The sequence below is a fragment of the Zeus faber genome (genome assembly GCF_960531495.2).
Source record: "Zeus faber genome assembly, chromosome: 2".
NCBI classification, from domain to species: Eukaryota; Metazoa; Chordata; class Actinopteri; order Zeiformes; family Zeidae; genus Zeus; species Zeus faber.
Genome location: NC_137189.1, coordinates 20,163,015 through 20,176,197, shown reverse-complemented (window position 1 = coordinate 20,176,197; position 13,183 = coordinate 20,163,015). Strand labels below are relative to the sequence as shown.

The 13,183-nt window shown below is 44.7% G+C and overlaps 1 protein-coding gene across 1 annotated transcript in view; it reads left to right on the top strand.

The window, feature by feature from the left end:
- Positions 1–13,183, top strand: part of sipa1l1 (signal-induced proliferation-associated 1 like 1) — a gene marked incomplete at both ends in the record, with an annotated part of 36,252 nt that overhangs the window by 2,528 nt on the left and 20,541 nt on the right. The window contains 5 exons of the mRNA XM_080023469.1: positions 785–976; positions 1,834–2,008; positions 3,369–3,472; positions 3,877–4,034; positions 12,257–12,836. Of these exons, the coding sequence (XP_079879595.1) occupies positions 785–976; positions 1,834–2,008; positions 3,369–3,472; positions 3,877–4,034; positions 12,257–12,836 (1,209 nt within the window). The remainder of the gene's footprint in view (positions 1–784; positions 977–1,833; positions 2,009–3,368; positions 3,473–3,876; positions 4,035–12,256; positions 12,837–13,183) is intronic.

The following is a 13,183-nucleotide window of genomic DNA, read 5'->3' as shown; positions in this document are numbered from 1 at the left end:
TTTTTCTGTTCTCGTATTGAGGCGCCCCATGAGTAATAACTGTTCCAGTCTCTTGAAATGACGCATGGCCCGCCGCTATCAGGTGTTTTTATTCACTCTCCCCTGTTTTACTTGCTTTTCTCACCTCGCTCTATCCTATCTAATTGCAATTTTCAGGGCAGGATGCAAGGCAGGTATGTGTGCGCACTCATTACTGTGTGGGTTAGAGTGAGTGGGAGGTAACAAGTGTTGACGAGAACAATCAGAGCCATTGTCCTCTCTCTCTCTCTCTCTCTCTCTCTCTCTCTCTCTCTCTCTCTCTCTCTCTCTCTCTCTCTCTATCTGTGTTACTTTCAGTAAATCCTGCTATGGGGAGAGCCGACAACCTGTGCAGGGCTGGTTGTCGGCTCTGTGCAATAGCTCGATTTACCCCGGTCCCCCACAGAGATTTTGTGATCTGTGACGGCCCTGCAGAAATGCCGTTGCTTCCAGCAGATGCTTTGTGGATATCATACAGAGCCCTGGTCCTTTGTCGTGTTTTATTTTTCCTCCGTTTTGCAGTTAGCCTTAGACAGCCTTACCGTGTGAACAGATCATCATTTGATCTCGTTCCCTCTGTGTCTGTTGATGTGCACCTAAACTTAAACAATTCTTAACTTGGCAAGAACAGTGTCTGCACAAACAACCCACTTGACTGAACTTAGTTCTCACCTTACCATTTTGTTCTTCTTCTTTATCCCTCTTCCCCTCCCAATCTCTCTCTCTCTCTCTCTCTCTCTCTCTCTCTGTCTGCCACTTCCTTCAGCTGACCACGCTCCGGGGGTCCATCCTGGAGGATGCTGTGCCCTCCACCTCCAAGCATGGCCGCCTGGCCCGTGGCCTGCCCCTCAAAGAGGTGCTGGAGTACCTGGTGCCCGAGCTCAACGTGCACTGTCTGCGCCTGGCACTCAACACGCCCAAGGTCACTGAGCAGTTGATGAAGCTGGACGAGCAGGGGGTAGGAATTGGAAAGAGCCCCAAGCCGTTCTCCTGCAAAATGTTATTGAGCTGTAACCTTGGATAAAGGCCTGGATGCAGGTTCCAAAGACGCTTCCATTACAAAAAACAATGTTTCGATATAGTCCTTGGAACCATATTTTGTCCTCAAAAACAAGACTAAAAACAAGTTCCAGGTACTAAGTATGATACAAGCAGAGCTGCTTGCCATTCAGAAACATTTCAAAACAAACTGCCAACTCACTGAGACGTGCCTCAACTTTTTCAAGTTCTTGCAGTCCAAAAACTGCTTTGACGTGCATGTTAATGGGGCCTGAGTCAAGGGAGCACAAAGGAAGGCAGATGGAGGGACGGACAGAGTGGCAGACGCACCAAGGCAGAGTGAGGGAAGACTCAAATGTTAATGATTAATAAAGATTTGGTGGCGATAAAGAGTTTTCCTTGATTGTGCTATGCAGGGGACTTTTTTTATTCTTCTTCGGCAGTTCCAGAAATGCAAAGTTGCTCCAAGCAAAACACATACAAGGTGATATTACCTGATGTAGGCTTGACTGTTAGTCATACACCGAAATATCTCACATTTATGCCAAACTTCAATCTGTTGATACACAGCCTAACTCAGCAACTACTTTGAAATTCTGTTTCTGACTCATTTTGAAATGAGTGCTGCATGCTCTCCTACTATGTGCGCAAAATGCTTCACAAGAGCCTTTGAAACACTAGCAATCAGTGATGCAATCACCCAGTCCTCTAAAGTCAACTCGGTTTCACTGACAAAATGGCAAGGCCATCAGTCTAAACAGAAAGTTGATTATTCCTTTGAAAAAAAAAGCATAAACCATATTTCTCTCTGTGTAGCTAAGCTTCCAGCTAAAGGTGGGGGTGATGTACTGTATGGCGGGCCAGAGCAGTGAGGAGGAGATGTACAACAATGAGGCGGCGGGCCCCGCCCTGGAGGAGTTCTTGCAGCTGATCGGTGAGCGGGTGCGACTCAAGGGCTTCAGCAAGTACCGTGCCCAGCTGGACACCAAGAGTGAGTACAATGCACTGCAAACACATACACACACAGCACATGCACTTTAGATTTTGTGTGTGGATAGGGGGTTACCTTTGAAAGAGCTCCGACTTCTCTGTATAAGGACAGATATGGTCCTGAAATTTCCCCAATACCTTAACCAGATACCAACATAACTGGCTTTGTTCTTTTGAAATCCCATTTTGTTTTTTATCCAGTGGGAACTCAGTCCAGCTCAGTCACCTGGGTGCTGATTAGGGAATGTGAAATGGTAGAAATTGGCGACAGAAAGAGAAAGAAAGAAGACCTTTTCAAGAAGAAAATCAATGTTTTTGTAAAAAATCCAAGAAAAAATGCAGTATTCGTATCTCTACTGTTAAAAGTTGTGCGAATTATGAATGTGTGAATTATAGTGAGTTATTTTTGTTTCTATATATAATGCAACAGGTAGCAGGGTTAGAAGGTGGGAAGATATTAGCAGAAGAAACTCGATCTGAGAGGGGAAAAAAAAATATCACCTTAGGGAACAGAGGGTAAGAGGGTGTTGAATGAATGTAATTCAACTAATCTAGGTTATGAAAATGTTCCCTCCCTCCCTGGCTGGTCCCTCAGTGGAGCACGTCGTCGGACTGCCGTGTCTGGTAGCATGCGGCGTACACTGTGGCTTTCTGTAGGAAGCTGGCAGCCGTGGGAGCTGACGGAACAATGAGGAGGTCTGATTAGGACATGGCAACTGAGGAAAGGTGGCGGTGGGGCGGGGAGATGGCAATGAGTGAAAGGGAAGGAGAGAGAGAGAGAGAGAGAGAGAGAGAGAGAGAGAGAGAGAGAGAGAGAGAGAGAGAGAGAGGGAGAGGGAGAGGGAGAGGGAGAGAGAGAGAGAGAAATGCGTGGGATGGATTGAGGGGGAGGGAATGAGAGACTGATCAGCTGAGGTTCTAGGTGCTGGATAGACACGGCTCCAGTACTGGCGTGAAGGTGGTATTGATGGGAGAGTCTCACTGTCCATGTAATAAGTACTACATACAGAAGCTCTTTTCTTCATTACCATGTAACCTCCAAAGGACCTTGCTGAACCCTCAAGAGAATTCAAATCCACAACCCTGAAGGGGGCACTATTGCGAGACGTCTCATTCGGGTGCCAAAGTTGTACTGTAGTTTTACGTGTTTACATTTGTTCTGACACAAGCGACGTCATAATGATTGCTATTCTTGTCTCTCAGTCTCTGTGTCTCCTTGTTATTATCTGGTTATATTCCTTCCGCTTGATGCTTGTCGGGGCCTCTGCTGTAAAACAAGGCCTTGTTCTCTGTGGGAATTCCCTGCGCCTATTAAATGGTGAGAGCTCACGTCCTAACCCCTGCCGTCGCCCCCTCCGCAGCCGATTCGACGGGCACACACTCCCTCTACACCACTTACAAGGACTACGAGGTCATGTTCCACGTGTCCACCATGCTGCCCTACACCCCCAACAACAAGCAGCAGGTACGCCGGCCGCCGAAAAAGTTAGTGTTACCTGTGTTAGTGTTAGCTGCACTACTTATGGCGAGTGGGAGCTCACGTCACATCCGTCCTGCACACAGGGGTGATGGACGGTTTTAGGGTTTCCTAAATGCCTGACGGCCAAGAAACATAGAATACAGGTATCCTATTATACAGTTTGCAGGAGGTAAGGTAATTTTGACTGGGATTTCCTAAAGAAATTATATTAACGCAAGGAGAGTTCATAAGTTTCATGATTCATTGCCATGGCTAAAATGGCCAACATGGTGATGGCACCAAAGACCTCTTGCACAGCCTTCTTCTGGGGTCACATAACTTCTAATCAACCAAAACAGTCCCGGTTTGGCCGTAGCCTAATCTTCATCTTCCCCCGTGTTCCCTTCCAGCTGCTACGGAAACGCCACATAGGGAACGACATTGTCACCATCGTGTTCCAGGAGCCCGGGGCACTGCCCTTCACGCCCAAGAACATCCGCTCGCACTTCCAGCACGTCTTCGTGGTGGTGCGAGTCCACAACCCCTGCACCGACCACGCCTGCTACAGGTGAGACACGATGCTGCACATGTGTGGTAGCCATGGCGTCTGAATTCTTTGGGCTTTTTTTCCCTCAAGTAAAGTCCGCGTCTAGGTCCTAATTCTAGTCTCTATTAAATACAAACACTCTTTTCCTTATCATATGACCAAATCAATTTCCATTCCATTCCATCCATATTGTGCTAATATTTGTGCGATTTATCCTGTGGCGCAGATTTGGCCCATGGAGCAGTCTGTGTTTGACGAGCTCTCGCCAGATCTGTTTTTAAGCTGTTTAAGCCTCCGGTATTAACGAAAACTAGACTTTCAGACAAATCCATAGCTGTAAACCATGTCATGCTAGCTCGCTGAGAAGCAGGCGTTACATAGCTCCAAAGTCAGCAAACTTTTTTGAGAAAAGGAAATGGGCATGACCATTTTCGAACGGGTCTCTTGATCTGTCAAATCAAAATTTGAGTAAGTCTCACGTTTAGAGGCATGCCTGACACATATCAGCTACGTTAGCTTCATGGTGCTAATCACACCATTTTCTGAAAGCAGTAAAAATGTTATTTTTATGGCTTTATGGCTACAAAGCTGAGACTTTTGTGAATCCAAAGAGTCGCAACCAGATCTGAATCGTTCGCGAACGACACAACACAATCATGGAGCCTGTAGATGCCGTTTTCTCTGGAACATCGCACTTAAATGGCTTAAGTAAAAAAAGTGTATTGATATAAAAGTTATTTTTTCTATTTATTAATTGCATGGAGGAAGCAGATGGAGGATTTGGACATGATGGTCTCACGTGGCCGATTGGTCTGTGATCATTGCGGCTCGAGATTATTACTTGTATATATTCTTATATATAATTACTGACAAAATAATTTAGCCCAATATAATTAATTGCAGATAAATCGTGCATCCGTGGTTGCTCACTTTGATTATGTTGTTGCTCACTTCGGTTATGTCGTGGCTTTTGCATTTGTTTTTTCTGTTAATGCAGTTTTATTTTTCGACTTTGCAAAGCATTGTGCTATGCAGTAGGCCTGTCACAATAATTACCATATCAACTTATCGTATGACGGACATGACCTTGATCATTTTCCTGATCTCGATAATTGGCTGTTGTGTTTACATACGTGTTTGTTTACATGCGTGTTTGTTTACACAGCGCCGGGGGGGGGGGGGGGGAAATATTTTTTCACACCGCCGGGGAGCGACGCCACTATTCCAAGTAACATCGCGAGAAAACCTAAACAGTACATCGGTGAAAGAAGAATCCTCCGAAATCGCGATCTCCTACTCTTTTGGAGTTTTCACAGTGACTACAGTCACAGGCTGAGTTTTATCTCCACTAGAATCCACAATGGACTCTGCCACTGTACAGATGCTGCGTTCAAGTCACGTGGGAATGTCTTGTTATGGAGGAATTGTGTCACAATTCACAAATACATATAATGCAATAAATACAAATAGGAAAACATCAAAATTACTAGAACCAACAAATCTGTATTAAGGTTTAAAAAAAAAATCGGAGAATGTATAAATGTATTTGTAAATCCACAAATAATGTCACTTGCGTTGTGTAAACCATTTTACACATGAATGTAATTGAACCAAATGAACAGAAAAAAGCTGCTGAGACATGATTTGCTGTCATTTCTGGTCGCGCTGCCTCTGTTCTCTCGTTTGCTCTCTGTGTTGGAGTTTCCAGGTGAAGATAACGTGTTACTCGAGCCCGAGAGTTTTCAGTTTTATTTATTTTGGATATTTACATTTTTTTTTTTTCACATTAAAATGTCTGAATATTCCCAAGAATTGAAAGTTCATTGCTATTTGAAAGGGTGTACTTGCATTATTATGCTATTATATTATCATTATATCAGTGGCAAAAAATGGTCTTATAATAATCATCTTCTTTTTTCGGCTGCTCACGTTAGGGGTTGCCACAGCGGCAATACTTCTGAATTGCAATTATTTCTGTGACAATATAACAAAATTAGTTATCATGACTAGTCTATAACTATCCTGATTTGTTATGATGCCAAGTATGCAGTTCGTTTGACACGTCTGGATTTGCGGCGCGTTTTCTTAATGCGAGGCATGTCGTGAAGATGTTTTTGTAATTTTCTTGTGTTTTGTCTCTTTGCATGTGTTTTCTTAATTTGCGGTTATGTTGGCGCTTTTGCATTTGTATTTAGTCTCTTTGCGTCTGTTTTCTTAAGTTGCAGCCTGTTGAGCTCTCAGGGCCACAAATATGGAAATTTCAATGTGATAGCATTTTTTTAAAAATTTGACCTTACTGTATAAAATCACCTATTGTGACCTCTAGGGTAATCACAGCCTTGTGTAACTCGAGACACGGAATCTAGACACCGAGAGCATTCTGAAAATATATGGGATGTCCAGGTACATCAAAGATGAGTGGGTTTTTCTGAATTGTACAGAAAATGGTCCTTGTAATCCAATCGTCAGAAGCGCACGAATCTCCAATTTTCAAAAGTTATTGACCCTGCATCACAGAATTACATTTGCTAAAGTGTTTTTCAAGGTCATGAGGTGTTCAGGTGGTCTTTTGGAGGGAATTTTGACCCTTTTTCCCCATTCTCGAGTGGTCAAAAATGGCTAGAAAGTGTACCAAACCTATGTCAATAATGGTATAAACCCACTACTTACCACAACTAATCACACATACAGTAATTAAGCATGAGAATGGCCGTGAGCATGGCAAGAGTATAATGTTCAAAGCCCCTTTACACCCGCACCCTTAAAAGGTTAAAGAGTTCATTTAAATAATGAATTCGCTACAATTACAGTTTTTAAGAGTGCTATACCCAAGTTTTTTCTTCTTCTTGGACCCTGACACTTTGCCTAGCCAGGGTGTCCGCAGGTCCTTAGAACGTCTTCAAAATGTCTTGTATCGGTTTAACAAATATTAGGCCTTAAATGTCATTAAATAGTCCGTAAATTAGAATTCATGAGATCTTAATTTCAACCTTAACATTGATTTTGACAGATATTAATCATCCATTTAATTTATTTTTGTTAAAATTTGTCGAAAATGTGTTCTTCTGCATTATAGTCAACCTGATGTTATCAAAATCGGAATTAGGCTTTATTGGCCAAGTACACTTACACATACAAGGAATTTGAGTCAGGTTTTCAATGACTCTTCATACTTATCGGACGATAGTAAAGAATTTCAAATAAAAGGATCTAAAGAAAAACTTGGGACAGACATCAACTCCAAACTCTAATCTTAAACTCTAAGCTGAACCTAATGTACACTTACCTGTAAATCCAAAAACAATCCTTGTACATGCCTAATTTGTGTGGGGGCAAGTAGTAACAGTTATTCCAGTTCCTGATCACTTACCTTCTGATCTGACCTAAAGAAAACTGTTCATAACCCTGTTTCTACCTAACTCTTCCCTCTGCCTTGTACTAAATATACAGCACTTACCTGCAATACTTCACTGAATAGGAATTTCATAACAATTTGTCTCAAAAAGGAAACATTTCACTTTCTGACACACACACACACACACACACACACACACACACACACACACACACACACACACACACACACACACACACACACACACCAACTAATGAGTTTTAGGCGTTCCCCCCTGTAGAACGTTGTGTCATTTAGCTTCATCGCTTCGCAGCGCTCTTCTTCCTCTTCGACCTCATTCTAAACTCTTCTCTGTCCAGGGCTGCACATGGCGTTCCCCCCTTCCGACGGCGGCTGCACTTGGTGTCCGCTCGCCTCTCGCATGGGACTCGCCGATATGTTCACCTCTTCTCTGTGTGGTCGTTGTGCGATTTACCATTTTCAAAGAATGCGGTTGTTATCGCTCAAGGACTTTTCACTCTCTGCTCATGTCTCCCGGGCTGCTTTCCATCTTTATCTGTGGCTCCTTTCATCTCGTACACACACACACACACACACACACACACACACACACACACACACACACACACACACACACACACACACTCTCTCTCTCTCTCTCTCTCTCTCTCTCTCTCTCTCTCTCTCTCTCTCTCTCTCTCTCTCCTCTCTCTCTCTCTCTCTCTCCTCTCTCTCTCTCTCTCTCTCTCTCTCTCTCTCTCTCTCTCTCTCTCTCTCTCTCTCTCTCTCTCTCTCTCTCTCTCCATTCTAATGGCTGTTTTAATTGCTGTACGAGTGCATTGTGTGCAAGGTCTTAATTGTCTCCTGTGGGGCCAATTGTTGCAGAGTAAAAGCACAAATCACACACACACACACACACACACACACACACACACACACACACACACACACCAAACAAACAGTTATTCAGACACAAACCCAAGTCTTTGCCAAGTCAGAGAGTGGTTCTTCTCATCTCTTACTTCTGCTAATGAGTGGACTCTTCCGTTCCAAACCCTAACCTCCGCGATACAGTCAACACCAGCTGCTCGGTGTTGTAACAAGCTTTAAAATCTTCATGCTATGAAATCTTGACCTCTCATGCCGGCCGGTTTAGCCGTTAGCCCCCTTTGAATCGTGGTCAGGGAGGGTCTTATTAACTGGAAGCATCTGGCGTAGCTACTAGTTTCAGTGCTAAATTTTAGTTTGTCCCATCACGATAGCATAGATGGCTTACTCAAACACTGTATAAATGTTACCAATTTAGCCGAAGAATGAGTCTCTTTTTGATTGTTCTTTTTCCCCACAAAACAAACAAAGTGATTGCGGCCATGAGGAGGGAAATCATACTTATCTCTCTGGCTTTTGTACACCACGCATGAGTTACGCTCGATGCGAAATAAATTGTTTATCTGTGTAAGCAGCGCTGTGTTTTCCAAATGTATTTTTTTATAAAATAAATTCTAAATGTGTTTTTTTTTTTTTTTTTTTCCCCAGGGAATAAGCTATTATAGACAGTGGAAGTTTAATATATTTTTTTGTATTTTTATTCCATAGGAATTTGTTTTTTTGATGTCAATCGATAAATATGAAAATTCATGTGCGTGAACAGGTGGAGGTGTGTGTGTGTGTGTGTGTGTGTGTGTGTGTGTGTGTGTGTGTGTGTGTGTGTGTGTGTGTGTGTGTGTGTGTGTGTGTGTGTGTGTGTGTGTGTGTGTGTGTGTGTGTGTGTGTGTGTCCACGTGCGCTAGCCTAAAGATTCGCTCTGGGTTTTTAAACGGCTGCCGTTCAGTAATCATGTTCATGAATTCCTTGTTATGCAAATCTGACTTCAAATAAACGCCCAATAGCTGCCTCCTAAATAACTGTTGTCATGACAACAGTACGTCTTAGCACTGCTCGCCCCCCCCCCCCCCCCCCGGTGAAGAAGGGAAAAAAAAAAAAAAAAGTGGACACGGTATGAGCGGATATTTGTGTGCAACTTTCAAATACAAATTGTAATGGGTGTACGGTCTAAAGTAATTGTTTCTTCTCTAAAGCAGTAAGGTGCCATTTTCTATTTCTGAAAGCAATGTCATGTCAATGTGTTATTTCGAGACTTCTTGAGCAGAGCCTCCTCATCTCATCCGAAGGCAAATGTCTGACTGTACCCAGGTCCCGAGCAGGCACTATTCCTTGATATCCACACAGATAGATGCTCTTTATTTCAAATGTGACTGCGTTTACAGGTCATTTGTGTTGGGGAAGTTGTATTTGATTGTACTTTAGTTGTCGAAGGTGGTGTGTGTGTGTGTGTGTGTGTGTGTGTGTGTGTGTGTGTACTCCGAGCCTTTTGGAGAACCAACCTTGAGCTGTAGCATGAGCAACCAAGCATGAGCTGTAGAAGCTGTCAAAACGTTAATCATAATGTGTGAGGACCTCTGGGTGTCACCGATTGTGTTCAGTCTTGTAGATACCCCTCACACTCTCCTTCTGTCTCTCTCTCTCACACACACACACACACACACACACACACACACACACACACACACACACACACACCTACTCGTCCAGCCGCCTACTCCATAGGTATTGAAATGTTCCCTTTCTCTGCCTGGCCCGGTGGGCAGAGGGTCGTGCACACTAGCGGAGCCGCTGCCGCTGCCCACGCACTGGATATTTTATAAAAGAGCGCAAATCACTAGAACCGCGGGGAAGCGAGCTCCTTCCCTCCCGCGGCCCTCTCTCTCTCCCTCTCTCCCTCTCCCTCTATCACATAATACATTGTCATTCCCTCTCTGTGTCTGCTTTCCTGCCCCACACCCCAATTGACCTTCGCTGGCCTCCCTCCGTGAATTACACAGGCGATGTCTCTGTGACTTGGCCTTTTCGGCAAAAAACACACATGCATTGAAGAGCTTCTGATGGCGCACCATGGCGTTGATTATGAAAGAAGGGTTTTAATCACCCATTCAGCTGCTTCATGAATTTACCCCCCCCCCCCTACAGAATTGTGGCTGAATATCACATTTTGAGCTATTTTTTCCTGTTGCTTTGTTGTTGTTTTTTTTTAAAGCGGTAATCCATGTTTGTATGTATTTGCAATTTTCGTGTATTTGCAATATTCATGTGCTCCTCTGTATGCTGGTTCCGGTTGTTGGGTGGTGAATAAAAGAGGATAAAGAAGATAAAAATTGCTCTGAAAATCCCCCCAAATCAATCGATCAGAAGAATGTGTTGGATGTTGAAAAAACGTCGCCATTTCCAATGGAATTCTGGGACTGGTGTGTAATGCACCCAACACAGGCAAACACGTGGATTTCTACTTCAGAGTTTTGAAGTTTTGGGGTTATTTTGATGTGGACTGCTGTATTTTTGTGACAGGGGTTATATCTCAGTACTCTCCGAGCTCCAAAATATAGAAATTAACACCCTTCTTCTCCTTTGTGTGTGTGCACACACACACACACACGCGCACACACACACACAGCGAGAGAGAAACACTACACCTATTCTTTCTACTGGATTCCTCCCAGAACTCCCATTTCAATGCTGTCCTCCCATGTCTCTCTACCTTCCCTTATAGTCTCCCACACACTGTTTTCTTTGCCATATTTTGTTCTCTTCTCTTCGCTCTCTCCCTCTCTTGTCATTTCCTCTCCTTCTCTGCTGTTTTTCTGAGGTCTGCAGAATAGAAATGGGATCCTCGTCCCCTTTCTCCCCATTTCTTTTCTTCGCTCTCTCTCTCTCTCTCTCTCTCTCTCTCTCTCTCTCTCTCTCTCTCTCTCTCTCTCTCTCTCTCTCTCTCTCTCTCTCTCTCTCTCTCTCTCTCTCTCTCTCTCGCTGGCCGCCCTGCTGAGTTCCTCACATACCAAGAGGAGCAGACAGCCTCCGATTGCCTTTCCAGGGACTCTTAATGAAAGGGAAAGAAAATGAGAAAGGAGGAGTAATGAGTGATGGAGGGACGGAGGGAGAGGAGGAGCCGTTGGCCAAACAAGTGCCACCGTGCTCTACAATGTCTACGTGTGTCTGTGATGCACACACACGTTTATAGATTCAACATTTTAGCACTTCATTAGACCTTTGAGCAAGTTCCTTTGTCGGTGTTACCCTGACCATAGTAGTAGGAATGCTGGCGATGTGAACCAGAGAAGGGACAAAGCTGAGGTTTCATGTAACTCTGATGTGCCAGTACAGTAAAAAAACAAACAAAAAAACCTTTTTCTCAGTTTTAAGACATTTGATACAACCAAGGCAGAGGAAATGACTGTCTGGCATCAAACCAGATTTTCTTTATTTTCTTTGTACTTCAAGAGCTAGCCAAAGTTCAGTCTTCAAATTAAGTCATGCACCACAGAAAGGGAGACAAATGCTTCTCAAAGCCATCTACCTTGTATAATACCAGCTCACTAGATTCATTGGCATGTTGGCTCAGTCATCAACACTGTTTCTTTACAGCGAGAAGGTTCTTGGTGCCAACCCAAATGGGGCTTTTCTGTGTGATATTTGCATGTTCTCTCCATTTTTCCACGTGGGTTTCCTCCACATGTTCCAGTTTCCTCCTGCCCTAAAGACATGCATGTTGGGGTTAGACAATCCTTGCGGTGACCCTTTGATCAAAGCATTGCTGGTCCAGTTGGCTGCCATTGTTTGCTGCCAATGCCTTGGTCAAGGATGCCTTTGACGGATGCATTCCTGGTTCCCGGGCATTGTCCTATGGCTGTCCAATACCTAGCTGGCTCCAAGGATGGGTTAAATACAGAGCACCATTTTCCCCACAGAGATGAATAAAGTCATTCTTCGACTTCTGCTATTGATCATAGATTCCCCCCTTCTAACCTCCCTCAATTACCCTCCTCTCCCCCTTTAGTGTGGCCGTCACCCGCTCCAAAGACATGCCATCCTTCGGGCCCTCAATCCCCGATGGCGTGACCTTCCCCAAGTCCTCGGTGTTCCGGGATTTCCTGCTGGCCAAGGTCATCAACGCCGAGAACGCCGCGCACAAGTCCCACAAGTTCCGCGCCATGGCCACCCGCACCCGTCAGGAGTACCTCCGTGACCTGGCCGAGCGCCACACCACCAGCACGCCCATCGACCCATCGGGCAAGTTCCCCTTCATCTCGCTGGCACATAAGAAGAAGGAGCGCAGTCGGCCGTACGGCGGCGCTGAGCTGCGGAGCCTGGGAGCCGTGGTCTGGGCGGTGCACGCTGAGGACCACAGCTCCGGCGGCGAGCTGGAGGCCCTGCTGGCCGTCTCCAACGACTTCCTGATCCTGCTAGACCAGGAGGCCAAGGCCGTGGTGCACAACTGCGCCACCAAGGATGTGATAGGCTGGACGTTGGGCAGCCCGGCCTCCATGCGCATCTTCTACGAGCGCGGAGAGAGTGTGTCGCTCCGGAGCGTCGGCAACAACACCGAGGACTTCAAGGAGGTGGTGAAGCGCCTGGAGGTGAGAGGATAAACACACTCACGCAATAATCATCCAGAATTTTGCAATTTCATGTATCATGATGTCTGCTTATGAATTAAAAAAATGAAAGGAGTATCCTAATGGGGTTGTATATTTAGACCTGTTGTGACAGATTTTGAGGTAACCATGTTACAAATCTCACAATCAGCATTTCCATTTGAACTTTGTTAAAAATATCCTGACTGTATCAAACCATGAACCCTGTACCGTGCATCGTACCGGACCTTGAGCTGAGTGTACACTATGGGTATCTTGTCCTGTCTCTCTGCTCAGAACCACAAATTTAGCAACCTAACTCTGACCTAAACAAATGATATGAAGAAATT